This window comes from Pholcus phalangioides, unplaced genomic scaffold (assembly GCF_987345545.1).
Source record: "Pholcus phalangioides strain wild (caught in Gottingen) unplaced genomic scaffold, Ppha-v1.0 ptg000015l_1, whole genome shotgun sequence".
Classification (NCBI taxonomy): domain Eukaryota; kingdom Metazoa; phylum Arthropoda; class Arachnida; order Araneae; family Pholcidae; genus Pholcus; species Pholcus phalangioides.
In genome coordinates, this window is record NW_028301608.1 from 3,702,059 (window position 1) to 3,728,205 (window position 26,147).

Genomic DNA, 26,147 nt, shown 5'->3' on the forward strand with positions numbered 1-26,147 from the left:
TGAGGATCACCCTTCACCTGACCCTCAAAGCGATGATTATGACGCCTATTCAAAAAGCCTCATTACTGAGAGTATTGAAAATGTGTGGCAAACCATTATAAAGGCATAAACTATTATTCATATTCTGGGCAGCGTTGAAGAAGTGACAAACCATTGTAAAGGCATATGCACGTCTGAAACGCATCGCTAGGGAACCACGGTAACCAAAGTAAACGTTCGGAAAGTGATTGTTGAGGTCCAAAAACCATTGTTGCACGACAGTTTTTTGCCCATTTGGGGCACTTGCCCTGCTCTGACGAAATTTGAAAGTAGCCTATCGTTCAAGTCGGGTCCCATTTGGTATATATGCAAAATTTGGTGACGATTGATGTAAAATTGTAGATTTGTATAGAGAACATACATACACACAGATAGAAAATCAATTTTATATATATAGATTAATCAACAGGGCCGCCCTACTAGAGGGGATTAGGCGGTTCTGGTTGGTGCCTCAGCACTAGACCAGAGGGGTTTGCCAAAATGTGATTGCCCCCACTGACCCAAGCATCTAGTTGTGGCCCTGTTAATCGATGTACAGTGCTATTTTAGCATCTTAAAATTTAGGCTTTAAGTCCTGATTTAGAATACAACAGAAATGACTTAGTGAAAAAAGACTAATTAAAAAGAAACAACAGCAGGGCACTATACCCGCCTGACCCCCCTCTAGTCGGGCAGCCCTGTCCATTAAGCAATTATTATAATATTACAGTATCAATATAATCATATATTCTGATAAAATTTATCATTTTAATAATTAACATTATATAAATTAATCGATTATATAAATATCATAATAAATTACTGAACGGATTACCATTTTGCATGTGATATAGATTGTAAATTTAATTTATTTTTCAGAAATAAAATGGCCATTCTAATAATGGCCAGATCCCAATAGCAACCATATTTTCAAGGTTCCATTAGTGGTCATTGTTGGGAGGTTTTACTGTATATCCCTTAACATAGGCGTATGCAGGATTTTCTCCCGGGGGGGGGGGGGTGCATATTTTTCTTGCAAAACAGCACCATAATTTTAGCTGGGGAGAGGGTTAGAATCCCAACCGCCCCTTTGCGTACGCCAATGCTTCATCCTTGGACTTCAAATATTTTTTGTCTATGATTCCTGCATCAAAACAATGTCCATTCCATTGTTAGTCATATACATACTTAATATGGCAGCAACCAATCGATTGTGATGAAAATTGATTTTAACAGCTTTGATTTTACAATCCATAAAGAAAAACTTAAGATATAATGGTATGACAACAGTTGGGTTATGGGTGTTCCCTCCTTTTTATAGTCCTATTGGGTAAATTGAGTTTCATCCAAAGAGGCACCCAATCCTTTTTGTTTTGTTTAAATAGGTTTCCATAAGGAGGGAAGGCATGAGCAGAGATGCCTGATGATGGGAGGTCTACAACACATCAGAGTATTAAATTTTTTCATATAATATCAGGATTCACAGACATTTTGCATGGCAGATTGCAAGTGGGCACAGTATTTGTTACTTGCATGCTGCCATAACTTTTGTTTAAGTTTCACCCACTAAAAATCATTAATAACCACACTAGGAGATGTGGATTGCAGACTTAAGTTTTGGAAACCAGTGTATTAATCAAGGGAACAGTTATTTTCCAGATATTATGCTGAGGTGAGCTCGGAAAGAAAAGTCATCACGTCTCCGCCGGGACTCGAACCCAGGCCTCTTGCATACCGGGTATGCATGCTTGCCCGGTGTATTAATGTTTAGAACTGAACAGAATCAAAAACATAATCACTTTAATCTGTTTATTTCTTTTACAGTTTTGTAACACGAAAATACAGTAAACCATATTAAGATGTATGAAGATGCAAAAAAAAATTTTTTTCACGTTGAAAATAATGAAAATGACTTATCAGTGTAAACTTAAGACCTTCAACACTATACTTATATAATATGAAAATTCAAGCATTTACCATCTTTGCTTCAAAATATGGGGAGACAGATGGCAGCACCAGCAAGAACACTGAATGAGTACTACTTACGACATAAATATGTTAAGTGCCACACATACACTCAGACCACACATCTTGGCATGTGCGGATTGATTAGGAATTCTGCAGAGCAATGAATGTGTGTATGAGGTGGGTGCACAGTTTTAGTAGTAGTAGTCATTGTAAAATTTGATTAGTGCAAAGAATTGTTGGTGTTTTTTTTTACTTTGTCTTTACCATGTAGCCATTACAGAATCTTGGGCAAATGATGGGGAATGAATCATGCTTACACATCTCGGGATATGATACTTTTTCAAAAATAGACCTGCCAGGAAAGGAGGTGGTCTTGGCTTATGTGAAATCATGTTTCAAGCTTGAGAGTGTTCAGTCACTGTTTTCAGAATAAACATTTATTACGATGACACATAATAATTATCTTGGTTAATAAAAAAGGAAGACAGACATAGAAAATTTGAACCTCATGCTTTCCTGTGTAGTGACTCTCTGCTGTTGTTTTCCAGACTTTTGTCTCCAGTACTCGTGATCACATGATACACTCGAGGTCGTTGACCCGACTCTTGGGGGTCCTCTGCATGGGACACCACAAGTGTAACATACAGAATAGGAATATAGAAACTACTTGGGTTGAGCTCGAAAACAAAAAGTATCATAAGCTTATGGTAGGAGTTTGATATAATTCACTGAATAAGGATCCAAACTACATCGCCAAACTTCATGAGGAAATTTCCTACATGTGTAATTATAAGAGGGTTGTCATATTAGGGAATTTCGATTACCCATGTATCGATTGGGAGAACCTATAGGCTAGAAACCAATACAAGAAAGGCTTTATTAAGTTGGTGCTCAGTAATTTTTTGTATCAGCAGACATCAGGAGCCACTAGGGGCACTTCTATATTGGATTTAGTTCTGAGAATCTTGTTGAATATGTTTTGGTGGGGGGATAAATGTTTTTCTAGTGATCATTGTGTCATCAGTTTTCTCTAACATTTGTTCAGGTAATAACAGAAGAAGGGCTCCTTATATTTCCAAAGAACCAATTTCGATCTTTTGAAAGAAAGGGTAGTGGGCATTTTTAGACAGGTTAGAATCAGTTGGTGGGGTCATTCAATGGGAAGAATTTAGTACGAAGCTGTCCTCTGTTTTGTATGATATCATACCTTTTGTTCGTAAAAAGTGCATTTGTTTGTCGTACCCTGTCTGGTTCACTGATAACGTATGTAATCTTTATCTTGAAATGAAAAAGGCATTTATAGAGTATGAAAGTGCAACAGGTGACATATTGACATATCAACATTTACTGAAAAAGAAAGGCATTGAAGAGTGTGATTTAGGGAAAGTAAAAAGTTTAATCTATATAGATTGGCAGATAACATTGGCACAGACCCAAAATCATGTTTCAAGTATGTCAACAATGGATTTAAGGGTATAATTAGCCCCCCCCCCCTCTCAGTAGAGGGATTTAGGGTAAAGAGTAATGTTGTCATGCATGCAGTGCTCTCAATGACTTTTTCGTATCAGTTTTTAATAGAGAAGGTGATACATGAAGTATGGACGTGTCATAGGACAATAAAGTCTTCAACGATATTCAAGTGGGTAATGTGAAAATCCTAAAACTAAAAAATATATGTGTAAACAAAGTAGACCAGATATTTATCCTAGGGTCCTTACAGAATGTGCTAATGAGCTGTTGGGGCCAGTGGCACAGATTTACTGAAGTAGTGTTGCTGAGAGTGTTGTGGGGGCTTTGACAAGGTTACATCAGTATTGTTTAGCAAGGGACAATTCCGGGTTGTGGGGTTGCAAGGAGTTTTTCTCGGAGAGGGTTGTTGATAAATGGAATGGCTTATGTCCGGTAGTTGTGAACTGGAACACAATTGGCACGCTCAAAAAGAAGTATGATAAACATAGTGGCATGAATCAAGAAGCTGTTCATACTTAGATTAAGACAACTATAATCTTTTTATGGGCAGTGTATTACATAGTATTAGCTATTAGTTTTTTCTTTCGTGATATATGCTTCATATTGGGTTGTTGTATTTTGGATATATTTGACATCCATATTTTTTATGGCATCTTTTATCAGCTGTCTCGTTTGGCAATTTTCCTGTTGTGGCATTTATATTTGTATTTAATAAAGTTTGACTAATACTTTCTTAATTATTGTATAACTATGCACTTGTTTTTTTTTTTAAATGTAATTTGTTTTATAAGATAAATTTTAATTATCATTGATAAGGTGTACTTCATTATTTTATGAAATTTTATTTCAGTTTCTGCTCCCGCGGAAGAAGTTCCATCAGTTGCTCAAAGCACTGCTCGAATGACTACTGCAGATGTTCTTGAGAGAGCTCGTAGCCGACTTGATCAGTTCTGGGGTAAAAAATAGCACCCTGGTGATCTTTACAAAATATAAATGTCAACTAAATTAAATAACCACACGAGTGCCACAAAATTTTGAACTTTGTTTTTTTCCCTGATTGTATTACAATACTGAAATCTGATTATTAGATAAGAATATATCTCCTCATTGATACATCCGTATCTGTTTCAGTTTCATGTCAAATATCTTTGTTCTGGTTTAAGTATTAAAATGTATTAAATGCTCTTCCAGTTCGTCATTATGAACATAGAAAATAAAAAATATATAACTATTGAAACATTATGAGGTATATTAGAAAAGGTTATCAATATTCTCTCAAAGATCCAGAAAAATCTGTAACCTTTTGTAGAAAAGAAGGGAAAGCATCAAAACACACCCTCCTACAAGATTGTAATTTCATTTACACTTTACTCTTACTTTAAATTCATAAATGCAGAACAATTGCTAATCTATAATGCATATGGTAGGACTGCATGTGACCTGTGCTTTTTGTTCTTTAGGAAATTTTATCATGGCTTCATATGAAATAGTCCAGAGTGTTTTGATGCTGGTTGTCTATTGACATGGAAATATTTTTTGTAAGAAATAGGGTATTTCATTCCTAGAGAGTTATAACAATTTTTTTTTTGCCTTGTAATTGAAATATACTTTATATCCTGAAATTTGAGTTAGCTCTTCATTTTTTGAAAATTAAGATAAAACTATTAAGTACTGTATTTTAATGTGCATAAAGAACCCCTCCTTTTTGCTGAAAATTGGGTCAAATTGATTGAGGGATTTATTATACATGGGTAGTACTATAGATATTAAAAAAATTACTCACACAATTACAACAAATAAATTACACTGTGATGTATCAGATTAGAGCAGTGGTTTTTAACCGGGGGTGTGAGATGGAAAAAAAAAGACAACATGTTGACTGATTATTCCGGAAAATTGAAATGATAAAACTTTATCATCATTTCAGTTTCTCAGTTCTTAAAAAAAATATGAATCGTACCAATATTTCGATATTTCATCTCTTGGCTTTCGCTTTGCAGAAATGTGTCACACAATTTGCATTGTAAAAGTTCCTTTTTTGATTAGGAAAGATCATACATTAATTATAGTTTTTGCAGCTGGAATCAATAAATGAACTATTCAATGAATATTTTTTTCTAAATCTCAAAAAATGTTAAAATAAATAAAAATAAATAAAGCCAAAATTAAATATTAGCCATAGCCAAAAAGAACATTAATTATTAAGTAAAAGAATTCATAGAAATTAATTAATGGTTAATTAATGTAATTAATTATGGGAAAATTTTCGAACAGATAAAAATGCATTATTCCAGGGGGTGCAAGAAGGTAAGTCGCATTGCACTGGGAGTGTGAGAGAAAAAGGTTAAGAACCACTGAATTAGAGTGATGAAGAATTAAATGGTTTCTTTGATGAATAAAAAAAAATTTTTCTGTATGTTTAAATAAATATCTTTCATTAAAACTTTTTTCCAAATTTTAAACCCAAAAAATCAGGGAAGTTCCTTATACATATTAAAATATAGTATTTATACCAACAATATATACAGTATATATTATCTATTTTTTATTCAAATGGAATTGAAGAGTAAATCTTCATGTATTGTTGTTGTTATAAGATCTATGGACGCTTAAAGAAAGTTGTTAAACATGGAAACATTCCAAGTTGATCTGATTTGAAAATTTCAGTTCCAATTGTCATTGCTGTAACAAACTTTAACATGTCACCAATTACGTATTTGACAAAAACTTTTATTCAAAAGGCTACTACATACCAGGGCTGGACAAATCTAAAAACATTTAAATGCCCAATCCAGCATGTGACTCAAACTAATAGATGCCTGAAAAATATTACTAAATATTTATACTGGGTTTAGTTTAAAAATTGAAAAAAATAACTCATTTGGATATAAGAAATCAAAATTTTGAAATAAATACAAAAATTCAAAAGCAATACAGTCATCAATTAAAAATTAAAAATCAGTCACAACAGCTAATTTAATTTCCTGCCCTGTTGGCATTTAAAAAGAAGTAGCCCAGTTGCTGTTAACCCAGGTCCATCTTAAGAGCATCATATGTCCTTGGACAAAGTGATCTTTCTGAGACCACCCAACCTGAATGAAAATATCTATGAACCAGTTATATACATAAAACTGCAACTAGATTCAGTTATCATGAGGGCCTATGCATCAAAGGGAAGCATTTTGTCTTAAATCATAACCAATTTACGATACAGGACGACTTCGGCAGGTGCATAGCTGTGACTCCCACATAGGAGGGGAACTGACAGAGCTCCAACCCAGCTGCCCAGGATGAATGCCATTATGTTTTACTTATATATTTTTTTTATAAAGGCCTATGGAAAATCCTGGTGTGGGTGCCTGCCCAAATGCAGGATTTGAGGTCCATGCAGGGCCTTAAAATATTAGGGCAATAAAAATAGATCAATACATGTATGCTTCACCATGACTACCTAATTAATTCTGTGTAACTTTAAGCATGTGTATACAAACACTTGTATTGTTGCTGATGAGAATAATGAAATCATTAAACTTTTTTTTTTACACGCCCAAATGTAGCTGAAAAACATAGATGCTCGATCAAAGTTTTTGCCAAACATGCCCCAAGCATGTAAAGCCAGATTTGTCCAGCCCTGCTACATACAATAGTTTAAGTTCAAATGTTCTTGTATGTACAAGTTAATTGAGCAAACACTAAAATGTTTTTAGATTGTCTAAATGATTTTGTATGAGACAGAAACTTCAATATTATTGTGTTTCATTTGGATGCTACTCATTTCGGAAATGGTATTGTTATCTATAGATGTTGAAGTTGTAGCCTATGAGTGCAAAAATGAAAAATTAAACTGCCATAACATCCTCAATGATGTCTTTTTACAAATTAATTTCTGGGGAAATCGGGGAAATTTTTTTTTTGAAAATAAAAGCAAAAACCATATACTAGAATAGATGTATTGGTCATCTTAACTTATCCATTTTTTATTAGGAATAGCGTATATATTTATCACAGATTTATATTTGTGTAAAGTACATCTGTTTAATGCATGGGTGTTTACTTGAATGTTTTTCTGGAAACAAAAAAACAAAACTGGTCATTATATCATAACTGTATAGTTCGAAATATGCTGAATTCAATTATTAAGGGAACAAGTGACCTACATTAGTATTAGCTGTTGGACTGCCATTTTCATTGCTATTCATCTAATATGATTTTAATATGTGAATTATAAATCTGCTTAAATTTCGGCCTAAACAAAGTATTTAAAAATAGGGTTTGAAAATTAAATAAAATGGGCATATTCCCACATACTTTTTCGAAAAAGTTTTGGAAGTGTGGAGTTTATTCAAAAATATACCATACATGGTTATTTAATGAGATTTTTCTTCAAATAATGTGTCTAAATTCACAATGTGCTTTGATGACCCTATGCAAAAAATTATGGGAAAAATGTATAATTTTTTTAGTCATTTATAATTTGATTAAAACTTTTTTTGAATCATGTTTTGTACTCTTCCTTCTTTTCTTGAAACAGCTTTGACAGATTAAAATGTTTTTAAGCTAGTAAAAAAAGGGAGGGGGACATGAATTTCCTTTATTTTTGAAAGAGTTTGGGGCTTTTTATAAATGCAAAATATGAATGTTATAAGGAAGGTATAGCTTCAGTGTTATGTGTTGCTGTGTGATGAAATGGAAATATTTTCATCTTGCAAAGCAAAATGCATGTAGTTTCATGGTGTTTTTGGAAAAGATATGCGAAGCTTATAATGCTCCAAGCTTTCTGCACAGTTTATAGTAAAAACATTACATAATTGTTTTGTTATTTCTTTCGATTATTTTTGTCTATGTTCATTAATTTTTCTCTGTGTAAATTTTTCATTTTTGTATGTTTACAAGTCATCTGTTTTTTTTAGCTAAAATTACATTTTTCATGTTTCTGTTGATGAGGAAATAAAATGTGATTATCGTCAGCTTGTTGTTTTTTAATTTATTCTCAAGTATTTACTGTCTCTTAAAAAAAAACTTTGTTGAGTTAAATGTTCTGGTATTCACATGTTTGACATGTTGCAAATTTCAACCCTATAGTCACTTGGAATAATGTTTTTTTTTTTACATTCGCTGGATACTGAAATTTTCGAATGTGAATCTCTTTATACTTAACGAACTTGCATCATTTTCATATTTATTATATATGGTAAAATCTCCTCTTACGAGACACCCCTCAGATGTGGTCACCCCTCTTTAACTGCCAAATAATTTCCCATTCTATAATAAGAGCATGCATTTCAAATCCCATTGATTAACTGTAGCTCTTTTACAAAAAATTGTTTTTATCCTGCAGGTGACTGCAAAAGAGAGGTTTTACTGTATTTTAATTACAAATTGCAATTTTTTTTGATTGAGCAAAATTGGTCATTTGGTATAAATTAATCGCATATGCATTTAGTATTGTCAAATGACATAGTTGAATGCAGTTAGTTTCATTTGCTGTTATAAAATATCAAGAACTAAAACAGATTCATATTACATCAGGAATATTGAGGTGTGGAATTGGGAATGTTAGCAAATATAATTAATGCTCGATAAACCAATCATTCCTTGTTTAAACATTGCTCCAATGAATTTATGAGTTATGGTCACGGGCGAAAGTGTTTAATGTGTGTGCATGCATCCCTAGCATATTTATGAACATTTGAGGTATGTGTATTTGTGTTCCAAACAAACTGGTAGCGAAGATGACAGATGCATGAATTTTTATTTTATAGGAACTGTTACTAAAATACAGACTGTCCCAAATTGTTTGCACAGTGGATATCTCTAACCATTGACTTTGGAAACATACTTTCACATACAAGAAGTTTTCAAATGACGTGGTTACTTAAAACCTCCATTTGCTTTAGGGGTGATATACATAAAAAAATAAAGAAATTAACTTTTTTTCTATATGCCTCAAAATTCATAAACTTGTTGCCCTATCTGTCCTGATGCCAACAAAAAACTTCCATGTTTCTAAGGGCAATATTCACTGAGACATTCAAATTCTCAAAATGGAGGAAATTTAAGAAAAAACAGCGTTAAATGCTGAAAAAAAGGTTTTTCCACGTATAGAGCTGTGTTTTACCCAACTTTCCTCCGTTTTTCGAATATCTCAGTGAATATTGCACTTAAAAGCATGGGAATTTTTTTGTTAGCAGCAGGAGAGACAGGGCAACAACTTTTTAAGTTTTGGGACGCATGGGGACTGTATATAAAAAGTTAATTTCTTTATTCTTTCATGCATATGACCCTTCAAACAAATTTTGAGGTTTTAAGTAACTGCGCGTCGTTTGAAAATTTTTTGTAATTGAAAGTCGACAGTTACAGAGGTTGTTGATTCACTGAAACCATTTACTTTATCCGGTGAAAAACCTATTCGAGTTTAAATGCATTAAAAAAGTCACAAATATTTGTCTACCAGTAATTTTATTATAGATGATTGGATGTGGAAAACATTGAAAAATGCAAAATTAAACAATATTTTTCAAAATAAAAGTCAATTGATGCTTTCACCATTTCTCTCTCTCAAGTAACGGTATCAGATATAGATTTAAAAAAAAAGTTTGTCTCTTTTCAAAGTGGAAATCATTTTTTTTTTACTTTTTTCCTATTTTGTATCTATCAGATCCCCCCCACATTAAATTTCTCTTCCCCATTTCTTTCATTTTGCTCAACCTTCTTGGGTTCGAATACTGGTTGGGTACCGTTTAGTAACAATATGTATCGGAGCAGCTGTTTCAGCAAATTTAAGAGGGGGGGGGGACTATTCATATTTAAAAGTTTTGATACATCATAAAAATGTTTAGTTGTTAGGATCGGGGCGGGGAGGGGGGGGGGGGGTGCGGCTCGAGAAAAAAATCTCTACCTGTGCTGGACCTATTTTTGGCACCCTTTGGCCGCATGTTTTTTCTGGTTGACAAACTTTTTTTTTGCCCTACCAGCTCAGATTTGACGCTTTAACTAGAGTGGTACCTTTTACTTGATTTTGGGCAGGGCTACAACTAGATTTTTGGTCAGCTGGTGCAGGCATGCATTTTGGAGCCCTCATGTAATGTTAAGGCCAATTAGGGCCTGCTTCTCATAAGTTTGGGACCTGGCCAAATATTAATTTTTGCCCCCTCCCCATATTGCTCTTTTGGTCGGGAGGGGGGCTGTACTATAATAGAGAAGGCAGTATCTGTGGCCTTGAAAATTTGTGAGCCCTGGACATATGCCCCGTTTGCCCATGTAAGAAACAGGCCATGGCCGCCCACAAGGTTGGGCTCCAGCCCGAAACGATTCTTTTATTTTCACCCTGTAAATTCACTTTAGTGGGGGGTCTACGAAGATCTCAAGAGCCTGCCAAACATCCTAGCCTAGGGCCGTGCTGAATTATGTGTGGGCCCATGAAACAAGCACTGGGCGCCTATGTTGGAGCCCTCTTGACGCAACGGACCAGTCAGCTTCCCCCCGGACTCAGGGGCCCAATTGATCCACCCATGGCCCCCACAAGGGGTGGGCTGACAAGGCTCCAGCCCTGGAGCGATTTTCACCATTTTTTTGCTTTTTCAGGCTATAAATTCATAAAAGGGCCCGTCAAAGTGTGGTCGGTGGGGGCCGCAAAAGATCCCAGCATAGGGGCCCTGCTCTAGGATGTAGGGGCCATGGATCCACCCGTTAAGATGGGACGCTACTAGAATTACAAATGCCAAAGATGATTTACGGCAAATAAATCTTTCTTTCAATCTGCGGTTCCGAGAATAGAAAAAAGAAACCTAATGAGAGCCCGATCTTTTCAATGAAAAGACCGCAATACATTTTTTAGCATTAAAAACGATGCAATATATGCATTGCAAAACAAAAGGGTGGAAAAATTCAGTGATAAATAAAATCCAATAACAAAAAAATTAGTGCTAAAAAAAAGTGTTTTTATTATTTTTTTTTAGGGCGTGTTTGAAATCGTTTTTTTTTGTTGGCCTCGTCCAACGGAAAAACGAATTTCCCTCACTCTGGTTTTCTTTGCTTCATAAGCAATTTGGAAGGAAAAGGCGCGCTCACGTACTCTCGGCAGCAGTGCGTTTCGTTTTTTTTTATTTTGACCTTGGATCAGTTTTTTTTAAAAAGGCTTGATATAAGTCCGAAAGCTGTATAAAAGATCCTAAAAATTAAAATTTCGAAATAATTTGGGCATTAGATTACGCTTTGTTTTACAATTTAGATTTTACGGTTCCAGTCTCTGGACCCTATGTTTTTTTCTCGCTTGGTCTGGTAACGAGAGTAAACCGCCTTTTTTATTTGTTATTTCATTTGGATTGTGGGAATGAATCAAGATGGCGGCTCCCACACTGAAGTGGAAGCGGGTAACAAATACCACTGGACCAGCTCCTAGACCTCGACATGGCCATCGTGCCGTTGCGATCAAGGATCTTATGATCGTGTTTGGTGGCGGCAATGAAGGAATCGTCGATGAGTTGCACGTCTACAACACAAGTAAGCCGTTTTCGTACACCCGCCTATTAAGACTAGCGTCCTGTAGTTTACATATATACAAACATGGCGTCAATAAACACCGCTCCTACTAAATCTGATGTCGGGCTTCTTTCTGCATCTTATTACTGTAAAATCCGATCTTTGTGTATGGCCGATCGAGGATGCGACGATCCGGCCGTATAGGTTGAGCTCAACTTTTGTTATTATTGACAATCAAAGTTAACGCGGGCTTTCAATCCAATATGGCGGCGCCCTTAGGTACAACGCTTTTTTAAAAAAAATTCAATTAAAGTTGTCAATTGAGCTGGCTTCTGGCTTTCGATGCTTAAAGTTTTTTTATTTTTCGTCTGGATGGAAGTTTTGAAGTAGTGGGAACCGACTGGGTTCGTATCCTAGAACTCGCGCGAGTAAGTTTCCTTGTTTCATCCGGTTTGCAGTTGGTTTATGTCGCTGTTAATGCTTTCTCTCGCAGATGATGTGATGACTGGATAGGAATTATTGACCTGATCCGCTCTCCTTTGAGCGCTGCGATCTCCAGCAAGTTATGCTCGGTGGACTTGCTTTTTAGTTTTCATTATTTAATGTTTTGGCGCCAATGACATTTTCTGAGCACTTCCCAAACTGAAACTGCTTTTCATCCAATTAATTGTAAAGTTGGTTAACCAGTAATGCTTATATTTCACTGTTAATACAATTTAAACATTTGGAAAGTAAATGGTTTCAAAAAATATCCAAATTATTTTTTGACACCGAAGGCATGAGAAAATTATTTGTTTGAGTTGTGTTATCGGAAACAGAGCTGTGTAGTGCATGCAGTGGCGTCGGAGCTGGGGATGCTGTGAGCACCCCCAGAATTGATTTAGAATTGAAATCAAAATTGCCTACATGAAACTGAACATGAGCATCCGCAGGTTCAAAAACAATTCAGGCTGACGCCGAGTGCAATATCCTCTACAATGCTAATTATATTTCTCATCTGTCGCTACTGCTGAACCAAACATGCAGCTTGTCATATTCCTCTGTGGAACTTCTAACGAATCGATACATGTTGGAATGTGTAGCGAACCTGACGTGAAGATAGTTTCTGTCTAATGCTTGTTATGTGCAATAAAAATTATGTTACAAATTTTTTTTATTCATCAGAGAAACCATTTAATTCTTCATCACTCTAATTCAGTGGTTCTTAACCTTTTTCTCCCGCACTCCCAGTGCAATACGACTTACCTTCTTGCACCCCCTGGAATAATGCATTTTTATCTGTTCGAAAATTTTCCCATAATTAATTATCATTATATTAATTAACCATTAATTTCTATGGATTCTTTTACTTAATAATTAATGTTCTTTTCGACTATGGTGCTTCCATCTGCCATCAATTTTTCTGAGTGAAGTGTAATGATTGAATAATAGTATCGTTATAGACCTGTTGCTCTCTGGGACGAGACTTTTGAATGGGGAGATCTGCACGTGTTTGTCTTGACTGAATTTTTTCGCATTTTTGTGCATTTCATCTATAATGATAACTCTTTTATAAAGATACATTCTTCTGGTCCCTTGAATACCAGTTCATATAGCCATTTCACTGTATTGTGTAGTACAGTCAAACTCTGATATAGCGCCAACAATTTTCTGAGCAAATCTTCATCTAACTATATACCTTGGATCCCACTTAAGAATTTTCAAAAAAGCATTATAGGCAGGAAAATGCTTTGAACGAGAAATCAGACTTACAGCCGAGACCATAAGAACATAAAAATAAGTCATATTAAGCGGGAATGTTATATGCAAGCCCTAAAGCAGAATATGCAGAAATCTGTGACATGTCGCAGAAAATCAATGATATTGCAGAAGAATATGGGAAGAATTTTTAAGAAGAATATAGAAACACTGTTATGGGAATTTTTACGGTGGAACATTTCCAGTTAGCTGAGGGCTTTGCTGCAGAACAATGTGAAACCTTCTGCTTTGGGGGTATGCAGGATCGACTGTGTAAGGATTTCACAGGTCCTACTGTGATCCAATATAACACCAAACTTATTTTTGCCCCTGAACTCTGTGAAGTAAATGGTGCAATTGCATCTGGGTCTGACTGTATATGCAGAGAAGGCCAATTCTCAATGTTCTGCTTGCATTTTTTGTCTTCAAGTTTTCAACTATGCTGAAGCAGCAATATGCCACCATCCTCCCCAGCGTTTTCAGGAACAGCTGTATTATAATTTTGGCAATGTGTTGGTTTTTTCTTTAGGGTGAAAAATACCCGAAAGCATAACAAGAAGTCGCCATTAGTGGAATGGAGTGATGCTTTCGTACGTCGCTCTTGACCAAGAAAAAAAATCTCAACACTTTGCTAAAAATGGATAACGCTATGACTGATAAGATGAAAAAAAGATGTCAAAAAACTAACAATGACAAAAACAACAATAAAACACGCATCAAGTAAGGGATCACGATTAAAGATATGACATTCAGACCAGGTGCTGGATTGAAAATCGAGACTTCCTTTTGAACAATACGATCGTGAGGAAAAAAAAAAATCTCCCTTGGTTGGGTCAAAAACAATCTTTGAGTTGATTAAAAACAGGATTGCAGAATTAAAACCAAAATGACTAGTGTGCGAAAAATTAATGAGTGGATATATGTATGTACAACCTGAGAGAAAACTACATATTTAAACAAGAAAACTTGAAGGTAACCTTCTGCAAAAACGGCATAAAGATGTGACATAGACCAGCGGTTTCCCATCTTTTTTGACTCGCCGAGTCATTTCTGTATACAATTTCTATGGTAGACTCCAGTATAGGCCTATTTTTTTATTTATGCATCAAAGTTACTGATTTATATTTAATCGTCATCATCAACAACAACCATTTTCAATCCACTGTTGGATGGAGTTCTCTAAAAATGTTTCCATTTTCTCTGTCTGATGCTTTAGCCATCCAGTTGACTCCAGTCACTTTCCTGATCTTGTCAATCCTTGGTGTGGGGATGCCTTCTTGGACCTATTTATTGTTTGAAACTATTTATTATTATTTTTTCAAATTTACTGTTTTTATTTTTCTCGAGCGGAATAACAGGGAGACATAATAATAACGTAACGTGGAATACCAGTTGAGAAACACTGGTATAGATGGACAAGAAAAAAAAGCTTTACAATGTTAATGCACGCAAATAATTCAAATGCTCCACTTTATACAAAAGCCTATTATTATTAGTGACCTCTAGGCATGACTTCATCATAAGACAATAACCCATATTAAAAAAGTAGGTTTAGTAACCTAGAAGGGGAATCGTAAAGTTTTTTTTTTTTACTTTACCACCAAAAATCGAAACCACCTTTAAGAAAGATTCTTATGGAGAGATCGTGTATAGAAAAGTTGACAATTTCCTTCCATGCTGTAGTGAGGTTTTACATTTAACTATCTATATATTGTAATTTGAGAACGCGTCCCCATTCAAGATGGATTGACGAGATCAGAAAAGTGGCTGGAGTCAACTGGAAGGCAGACAGAGCAAAATGGAAAAAATTTAGAGGAGACCTTCATCCAGCAGTGGATTGAAAATGGCGGTTGTTAATGATTATATTACAGTTGGTCCTCCTATGTGTCTGTCTCTGAACTTAAACGCGAACTTAATCTTCTCCCTCTAAATACTCACCGCCTTCTTTCTCAATTAACCATGCTTTTTAAAATTCCCCATGGCCTTTTTAATTTTGATACCACCGGTATCATTTCCAAGCCAACATATCTCCAGCAGACTTGATCATCCACTTAAGATTAATCCTATCTCCGCTTCCACCGACTGCTTTAAATTTAGCTTTTTTCCACATACCATTTCTAACTGGCACTCTCTCCCCTCCACTGTCGTTGATTCACCCACGGCATTTATATTTTCGAAAAATATAAAGCTTTTTTTCTGTCACCATCAACCGCATTCTCATGTTTAGGCCTCGGCCAACATTATTGTATAAATAAATAATATTATAATTCCTTATAATATCATTTATTGTTTCGATGAATATAGACTATGAAATCAATTCTCAGTTTGTAATAAATCAAAATAACTAATGGGAAATATACCTTCATGATGCATTAATAAATTTATTGGAATACGTATTTCTTTTTTTTTTTTTAGCAACGAACCAGTGGTTCGTACCACCAGTCAAAGGTGATGTCCCGCCTGGCTGTGCTGCCTACGGCTTTGTATGTGAAGGCACCAGACTCCTCATCTTTGGCGGAATGGTGGAGTATGGGAAATACTCTAGCGAGCTGTATGAATTGCAAGCAAGCAAGTGGGAATGGAAACGGCTGAGACCTAAGCCACCCAAAAATGGAAGTCCACCATGTCCTCGTCTTGGGCACAGTTTTACTCTGATCAACAACAAAGTGTATTTGTTTGGAGGGCTCGCTAATGATAGTGACGATCCGAAGAATAATATTCCACGGTAATCAATATAGGTCTTTAAAGTGTACTTTTTGAAGAAATTTTTTTTTTTCTATCAGATGTGTGATATGATTTTTAGAATTTTTTGTTCATTAATAGGTTTTGTATTGATTGAAGATAGAATACTGCAGAAATATATTTAAAAAAAACCAATTTCTGCAGTATTCTTATCAGAATTATTTCACAATCGAGTTGTGGGACAAAACATTTGGGGTAAGGGCCTATATGATAAGCAGGAGGTGATAAAAATTTTGGCTGGTATTATAATAACCTAGCTGGATTGTCATCAGAGATTGCTGGGCTGTTTGTCCCGTGATCTCCATCCAGAAAGAACATTGCATAATTAATCACATAACCAATAAGAATGTAATTTCACCAGGTTTGGGACAGAGAATTATTTTTTCAGTTTTAGTGTTTATCATTACTAGAGACAGGAAAATAGTAAAAATACGCGAGCAAAAAGGCACTGAAAAGGCTTAAAATAAGTGTTTATAGGAATTAATGAATGAAAAGAAAAATAACTGATATAAAAGTCTGAAAACTAGCTAAAATTTTTCTGTACTTAATACTCTTCAATAATAGTTTAAATAGCCACATTATTAGCCAAGATAAGTTGATATTATGGATGTTAAATCGAGTGTTTGGTGTATAGATTTCTTTATTTCAAACACATATTTCTCAGAATTTTCAAATGTTACCCTTTGTATTTGTTTTTATTTATAAAAGGTGAGTTATCAAAGTTTAATTTAGTTTCTTCGTAACTAATAACAACGTTCATTTATGAAACAGTGGTACCTTGACCTAAGAGTTCGCCAATACTTGCAATTCAAGTAAATCTAATAAGGAATATTTGCAGAAAATGTTGCAGCTTGTGAGCAAATATCTGAGTATTGATAGATCATTAAACATGGAAGGAAGTCTGTTCAATATTCGAAAACAACAAGTCGTCACTGTAGTTTTATGTGAGAAAGTTGCAGATCTACCAACTTTCTGGATTTAGTCTGGTAATGCTCAGATTTTGCAAGCTTTTACGGGACTATGAATTCATATAACTGGGTTTCAGGTACTTTCATCAATATGAAGAAAATAAAAATTTGAAAAGTGAAGAAAAGATACATTGACTTTTCTGTAGCCAGAAAGACCCATCCCTATTCACATGAAAAGCTCTTGTGGCATCACACCATCGGAAGGGTACTCTGTATGAATGGTGGCCAAAAGCATCAAAATATATGAACTCTAATAAACATGGTGGCATGTTCATACTGAAAGTGTTTTTTGTTATTACATGTTTGATTGTATGTAATTTAATGGATATTACCTCCTAATCAGAATTTTTACATTATTCTGCAAAATTACTATCTACTTTTCTTAAAATTCTTACGGATTGTTCTGCTACATATGCCTCAGATTTCAGCATATTTTGCTTTGATGGGGGGGGGGGGTACATGCCAACTGCTATGGAATTTCCATAGTTTCTATGGATTTATACCATGGAATATGGAACTACAGTAACTCCTGAAGAAATACGGAAGTCTGGTTTTTTAAAAAACTTCTTTGTTCAAGAATGACTCTGAACTCCATTATCATATCAAGTACAAAGACTGTATTTCTAAAGAATAAATATCAAATTACCAACAAATTGGCCGATTTACATAAAAAGCTGCTGTTTACGTTAAGATAACTTATCATATAACTTGGTTCTTTTTGATAAATAAAAGAGTTTAAATTTTACTCACTCACAGGTGGTGCTGCAAAACAAACAACTCTGCATTTATACATATAAAACTGATTATTTGTTCTCTACAAATCTACAATTTCATCCTCCCCCAGCCCCATCAATTAACATTGCTACTACATAGTAAGGCTGACATGTATGGGGGTATTACTGTGCTGGTGATATTTTATAGTGAAAATTATGGGAAATCCAGATGTATATACCAGAAAATACAGGGCATCACACTAGTTGAGGCAGATGGGAGGGAAATTGGACTTCTGTAGATCTGTTAATTATTAGAATGATTTCATTAAAAAAAAGTTTATCGTAAAGAAAATGACCAGTAAATAACATTCAATGAAGCATCATTGGAAAAGAAATTAGCATTTCTTTAGGATAGTCTGACAGCAAATAATGATGAAAAAGTATGGGAATGTCCCTTGAAATATGAGTGAATTATGGTGAAAGAAGGGGAATCACGTGATCCAAAAAGCCTCATTAAAGAAAACCCGGGCAACACCCGGTATTATAGCTACTTATCTATAATTAAGTGATGAACTTCCCTTGCAGAAAAAAAAAATTGAATTGTTTCACTGTATAATATCATGCTTCGATATCTTTCAAGATGTATTGAGCAGATTGTATCTGGTTCTTCAATATATGCTATATTCTGTGGGATGTTTTGATGTTGATTTGATATATGTATTGCATTTATGTATTTAATTTGAAGTTACTTAGAAAAGCCTTATGTTAGGCACTCTGTTGTTTCTCATAGATATCTGAATGATCTTTATACATTGGAATTGAGACATCACACAAATTCAATGCATTGGGATGTGCCGCAGTACTGTGGTCAGCCTCCTCCTCCGAGAGAGTCTCATACAGCTGTAGCATATCACGGGAAAAACAACAAACATCCACGTCTCATTATTTATGGTGGGATGAGTGGTTGTCGATTAGGAGATCTCTGGCAGTTAGAAATCGGTAAGTTGTAGTGTGAACCGATCACCTGTTCTGCAGGTATTGAGAATTTTTTTTTTATTAAACAAACAGCACAATGGACAAAACAGACAAAAAAAAAAAAATTTGAATAAACACTTTTCGAACCAAAGGGATATGAATAACCTTCCATGGGTCATATTGATACATTACATAGAGAATTTCTGGGCAACATACAAAGGTATATTTTACTACAATTGCTGCAGGCAAGTCACACCAAATATATTGCTTTTAATTCAAAATTATGATTGCTGATTATTTTATAATGATGTATTGATTATATTATACACGTAGGTATCAGGATGGTTTAGTTAGGATTTTTTTAAATATATTAATGTTACCATGAAAAAACATGTACATGCACACACAAACATCTCAGCCTACAAAACCACATGGCTACTACTAACCAGACATGCACCTCGTCCATATTCCTCTGTGGAACTTCTAATGAATTGGCACATGTTGGAATGTGTGTATGTGTAGTGAACCTTCCGTGAAAGTTCGTTACTGTGTAATGTTTGTAATGTGTAGTGCTGCCACCTGCCATCAATTTTTCTAACTATGCATGAAGCGTAATGATTGAATAGTAGTTGTAGGCCTGTTGCTCTCTGCATCGAGACTTTTTAACAGGGAGATTGGCTCAAATTTGTGCCTCGAAGTTGGGAATCACAGTAAATCAACTTCAGCCGACTGCCACTGTGGCAAACCACATGATTGGGTGCCATTTTACCACAACCATTTTTCCTTCCTGTTTGACTACTCTTAAACCAACCAGAGCCGATCTCTAGTGCCACCTATAATTTTAGCAAAGGTCGTCCTTTGCGTACATTTTTTTATTGAATGCATTAATTGTATCTTTTTGTTGCCTTCTTCAGAGGCCCCCTCCCTCCCCCCACATGTTCTTTCTGTTGTGTAATGAAATTTCCATTTACACCTATCGTTCAGGAAAAACTTTGATATCTCCTTGAGATGTAAACTTCCAGTGTTCTTAGAGAGCTCTGTCCTTGACATATCACGTTACTCCTGATGATGCTTCGCACTAAGGCAATCATAATGTTCGATAGAACCTCCAATCCATATCTGAACTGATTTGACTTTTTTTTGGATGAAGTTTGAGATCATTTACATGGTTCGTACGGTCCTTGAAAACCTTGAAAAGTCCTTGAAAAAAAAAAGTTCATTTTCAAGGCCTTGAAAGTACTTGAAAATCAATAAGAGTCCTTGAAAAAGAAATTCTTTTTAATAATTCTGTGAGAGTCTTCGCCACTTTTTTTTTTACTCCGTAAGTGACGTCCTATAAGGCTTTTTCCCTGTGCTTTGCACAGGGAAAAAGCCTTAGCAGCCAATAACCCTGGATAATTGGATTTAAAGCAAGTTTTTTTTTCCCATTATTCTTAAGCCGGGTTTTCGTAGGAGCAGGTTCTCTGTGCCGCGTGCAAAGTGAATCACCCAGCGTGACACGCGTTCCACTCACCAATAATACGAGTTCGACTGTTTTCCTAGAGATCGCAACAAGCCTCACGGCAGTGTTTTACGTCGGGTGTGATTGGCTGACTGCTTCTGGAGGAGTCGAATGCGTTGTGCGCCACTCGTTTTACCTATCTTCTCTTCATTTTTGTTTTCTTTCACTTCCCTTCATCGAGCTCGATGCTTCCCTTCAAGCCGGAGTATGCAAATGACAGAGTAGCTGATGCGACACGGTAGAAATTGCAACGTATGTCTTTATCTGCCAATGAACAAAACAGCTTCGAACAACTATTTATTTCTATTATTAAAAATTAAAACATTAGTTAAGACATCAATTCAAGGGCAAACCTTTCACTAGTAGGAAAATCGCAAAGTATACTTATAGTGAAACGACTAGGGCAGAAGTGACACTCCGCTATGGTCTTCAAGAAACGATGCTCGACCACAGATGTCAGTAGAATCACACAGACTTCGGCGACGAACCAAAGGTGTCGACGAGGCGGCAGAATCGGATCACGGACGTCGACAGAACCACACTTTGTCTTCACCGATCAAGCAGTAGAAGTCAGATGACGGATATCGTGACGAACCCAGAGCGTAGATGAGGCGATGTTATATCCCAAACACCGGTAGAACCACACAAGGTATTCGGCAATCAAGTGATGGAGTCCAGTTAACGGATATCTCGACGAACCCAGGGCGTTGACGAAGAGGCGTCGTTAGATCGCGGACATCGGCATGCTACACGTGGATTTCGGCGTTCAAGCGGTGGAGTCCGATGGTGGACGTCGTGACAAAATGGTAGCATCAGATTGCAGCGTCATACGAGGAAACTATCAGATCACTGCTATTGACCATGCCAGCCAACACCAGATCGCAGTCGGCAAGATCTACGAAGGCATTAAGATCGAGAACGGACACCAGCAGACATCCCTGAACGGCATTCTTGGAGAGCAACTGACGGGAATTTGCATGACGGGAACATCGGACCAGCCGAGTTGTTCAGATGATTAGTGATTCTAGCGCTATATGACTGAAGGCCGCTTTGAAGCACGGACGCGATTATATATAGCTCCCAAATCACTAAGCATGCAAATGAGGAGTAATGCACATGCGTCTCCATCAACATCAGCGTTCCAAACGGCAAGTTCGGAAACTAGTTTCCCTTTCTTCCTAAAACAGTTCGTCGGCACCAAAAACGTCCGTAAGTAACACATTTTAGTCGACAGGAAATAATTATAAACAAACAGTATCATAGACACAACACAAACTCAATAATAAAACATAACACATGCACTACCATTACATCAGGGGCAAAGGTCAGGCGAGCGTCAACAAGGCTATGTTACAAAATACACAAATGCGTAGTGTGATTGTGTATTAGCATAGTTGTGAACAAGCCTCACACGGCAGTGTTTTACGTCGGGCGTGATTGGCCGACTGTTTCTGGAGGAGTCAAATGCGTTGTGCGCCACTCGTTTTACCGATCTCCTCTTCATTTTTGTTTTCTTTCACTTCCCTTCAAACCGGAGCATGCAGATGACAGAATAGCTGATAGCAGGGCCTTGAGCTGATGCACCACGGTAGGAATACACAAACACGTAGTGTGATTATGTAACACGTTTCTGTCGACGCGAAATGATCCAGTTCGGTTCATGCGGTGCCAAAAACCTATGTTGGAATGTTTTTTCCCTTTTTATTCTCTGTGCACATGGAACTGCTGGGCCCCACGCAATATTTGAATCGCGGGCGGCGTGCTCTCAACCTCACGGGAACTCGGCTTTATACTGTAGGCTGGTTTTTTTCCACGTGTATGTCGGGATTGTTTTTTTTCTCCCTGAGATTGCCGGTTGTTATTTGTCGGCCGTTTTATTTATTTTTTTTATGATCGTAAATGATCTTGTGTTTTTCCTTGCAACTTTTATGGAATAAAAGCTAGTGTTCAAAATGAACTTCCGATCGTTGTTTTTTTTCTTCAGCTCAGTCGGCACGCTCTGGCCCCCAACAACCCAGTTATAGGAAAACCCAGCTTTATGGTAGCATGTATCCTGCGACCGTATGTAGACGTATTTGGAATCGTTGGAAGTCATTAAACTTTTGTACTAGGTATTTTTTCTGGAGAACTTGAGAAATAAATATCTTAGAAAAAAAAAGTTTCATAATTTTTGCCGAAATAATTTCAGCCTTTCAGTCCGTAAGTGAGCGAAGCTTCCTCTGATTACTGTCAATCATAGGCGGAGATTGACTTGGAAGTCTGGGGGGGGGGGCGACGATGATGTCAATTCATATATGCATATATACATTAGATCAGTCAACTTCACCTTTCACGCTAGCCCCCCCCCCCCCCCGTATCTCCACCCATGCTGTCAAGAAAATATTTATTTAGGAGTGATGTGAAGCGCTTGTACAAGGTTCTTTAAAGAAAGAAAAAAAATGAGTAGCAAGTGTGTGTACTTTTAATTACTTGTGGCTGAAAAATCCCTTCTATCAAGATTGGTTGCTGAGTGTGCCAGACAAAAATGCTGCCAAATGCGAGCTGTTCTTCAATGGGTGAATCGGCGCTGAAATCCATTGAGCTTATATTACTGGAGGTAGTATGATGCAGGGCCATAACTAGGATTTTTGTATTGTCTTGCCACTCCCACCAATTCGGAATTCGATAATTTTATAACGGTGTTCACGTAAAAATTGCCACCCGGGGCAGTTGCCCCGCTCCCTGTAGTAGAACTCCTTAATACATGTTGATGTCGTCTTACCCTGTGGTACCGGTGCTGGTATGACGTCAGTGGCCTACATCATTCCTTGGAAGATCACGTGACACGTTGAATGTCGGCGCATCTCCGTTATTTTCTAATGGCATCCATAGTTGTTTAAAACAATAAATGAAAGAAATAATTTCAGTATCGATGATATGATTCCAAAATTAATGAGAGGTAATTCCAAAATTAATGAAAGATATAGTTCCAGAATTAATGAAAGAGATAGTTCCAGAATTAATGAAAGATATAGTTCCAGAATTAATGAAAGAGATAGTTCCAGAATTAATGAAAGATAATTCCAAAATTAATGAAAGATAATTCCAAAATTAATGAGAGATAATTCCAAAATTAATGAGAGAGAATTCCAAAATTAATGAAAGACAACTTCGGCATTGATAAAAGAGATAATTCCAAAATTTATAAAGCAATAATTCCAGAATTAATGAAATAATTTTAGAATTAATGAAATAATTTTAGAATTATTGAAATAATTTTAGAATTAATGAAATTATTTTAGAATCAATAAAATAATTTTAGAATCAATAAAAGAAAGAATTTCAGCATTAACGAAAGAAACAAATCCAGAATTGATGAAAGAAATAAATTCAGAATTAATGAAAGAAATAATTTTTCTTTTTCTATCTTTAGAAGAGTTCTTTTTTTTAGTCTTTAAAAGAAAATTAATTACAATATTTAGGGACTAAACTACGTTTCAATGGGGAAATTGACAGGCACGAACTGTGTTATTCAATGTGTCATATGTTTTGTATGATATATATGTGTATGTGGCCTCCTTTATTCATTACGGATAATGTGAAATAAAGTAGGTATAAATGTAATCTCTGAAAGTTTTAATCAAAATTAAATATGCGCCTATTCATGTGAAAAATATGTGTTTGTGAAAAAGTCCTTAAATTTTTAAGTTTTACCTTGAAAAGTGCTTGAATAGTCCTTGAATTTTTTTTCGTTGGAAGAGTACGAACCATGATTTAAAGCATAGTTCCCAATTTTTTTGTTCCATCCCCCCTGAATTTTTCTTCTCCCATTGTCCCCCAATGCAATCTGACCCATGGCATCCTATGTTATATCTGATGCTTCTACCCCCCCCCCCTCCCCGAACATTCCATCACCCCGCAAGGGGCATTAATTCCCACGTTAGGAATTACTGATTTAAAGGTTTAAAATTTCAAAGCTGCCTATTCACTATGTAGTGAATTTTTTATGTTTGTGTTAATATTGCATTTAGTTCTTGTTCATTGTGGGGTGGGGCGAAGTTGTTTGCATTCTGAAACCTCTAAAGTTTAATGTGTTTAAAAAAATGGAGGGGATAAAAGGGGGAAAAAGTAATAGTATATATTCAATATGTGTATGCTTTATTGATCATCAGATTTTATTTGCAGACACAATGACATGGTGTCGACCTTATGTGAAAGGATCTCCACCATTACCACGCAGTCTTCATTCAGCCACTCTTATTGGTCACCGCATGTTCGTATTTGGAGGCTGGGTACCTCTAGTGATGGATGACAACAAAGCTGCCACTCATGAAAAAGAGTGGAAATGTACAAATACATTGGCATCTCTTAATCTCGGTAAACTTTTTTCTGTCAGTCTGTTCTTTTTCTTCTGCTAACTGATTCATTTGGTTGTTCTTAAATGTTCTCTATCTAAATGCACAACGATGTTAATTATCAATGGAGTTATTTAACTCTTCCACACCCTGTACACACAAATGCAGGATTTTCTTTTTCTTGCTTTAGATATTATTTCGACCTCAGGGAGTTCGGTCCTAATTTTAAGGATTGCGTGAGTGTCATAGGCAAAATCAAGACAAAACTTTGACTATGAACTTCCTGAAGTTGGAGAAAAATACCCCCAAGCGAGATAAAAAAAACCTCTGTCTTAATACTGGGTCTGAAAGGGGTATATGTTTGTAGGTTCTCTTGATGCTTGTTATATCGATGGCCTAGTTCAAAAGGTTGAAAACTCAGAAAATTGCATTTTTGAGTTATGCACGCTATGAGAATGGTGAAAAATGCCTGTACATGTTGCAAAATAGTACTTTCCAATTCTGCTCATATGCTCCTTACTGTAATTGAATACGAGTTGATACCCATTCAGTTATATACAAAGTGAATCTTTAAAATGCAGATATACCAAATTATTGAGTTGAATTTTTGAACTGGGCTAACCATATGACTGTCCTTTAACTGTGCTGATAGGCATTTGAATAGGATCAATTTTACTGTTAACCCTTAAACTGCACAAATAGTTGGAAATATGTTTACCTAGGAGAAAAATTTCCATTGCTCTTCCAAAATTACTAATCCTTAGAAGTGATTTAGTCGTGTACCAATCTCATCGTCTATTCATGGTGAGAGCAGTTTTTGTATTTACATAATCTCCTTATTTGATGAAACTTCTGGCTTATGTGAAAGTACTTTTTAAGTTAATTTCATCCACTGTAAATATCTTGTGTTTAGAATTGATGACTTGGGAAACTATAACAATGGAAAACTTTGAAGATAACATCCCTCGTGCCAGAGCTGGTCATTGTTCTGTTGCTATCAACAGTCGTCTTTATATATGGAGTGGTAGAGATGGTTACAGAAAAGCATGGAATAACCAGGTGAGGATTCAAATGTCTATATTTGTAGTAATTTGTATATACCATAGAATCAGAATTTTGCTGAAGATTATTATGTAGTCAATGGAAATGGTTTTTAGTTTGTATTTGAATTACAGTAAAAAGTTATTCTTTGTTGCGTGATCTTGCCATTAAGGAATAATTCAATGTATAGCCGAACTTG

At 35.9% G+C, this 26,147-nt stretch overlaps 2 protein-coding genes across 8 annotated transcripts in view; both read left to right on the forward strand.

Moving 5' to 3' along the window:
• Positions 1-8,422, forward strand: part of LOC149075268 (uncharacterized) — a 67,043-nt gene extending 58,621 nt beyond the window's left edge. For 2 of the 4 annotated variants that reach the window (XM_089242592.1, XM_089242589.1), the window contains one exon: positions 4,307-4,556. In XM_089242592.1, the coding sequence (XP_089098718.1) occupies positions 4,307-4,422 (116 nt within the window). In that variant the 3' untranslated portion in view covers positions 4,423-4,556. Of the gene's footprint in view, positions 1-4,306 lie in introns of all 4 variants that reach the window. The other 2 variants (XM_089242590.1, XM_089242591.1) reach the window with 2 other exon arrangements.
• Positions 8,423-11,762: 3,340 nt separating this feature from the next.
• Hcf (Host cell factor) overlaps positions 11,763-26,147 on the forward strand; it is a 121,880-nt gene continuing 107,495 nt past the window's right edge. For 2 of the 4 annotated variants that reach the window (XM_089242593.1, XM_089242595.1), the window contains exons 1-5: positions 11,763-11,958; positions 16,090-16,399; positions 18,867-19,096; positions 24,738-24,929; positions 25,821-25,966. In XM_089242593.1, the coding sequence (XP_089098719.1) occupies positions 11,799-11,958; positions 16,090-16,399; positions 18,867-19,096; positions 24,738-24,929; positions 25,821-25,966 (1,038 nt within the window). In that variant the 5' untranslated portion in view covers positions 11,763-11,798. The remainder of the gene's footprint in view (positions 11,959-16,089; positions 16,400-18,866; positions 19,097-24,737; positions 24,930-25,820; positions 25,967-26,147) is intronic. The other 2 variants (XM_089242594.1, XM_089242596.1) reach the window with 1 other exon arrangement.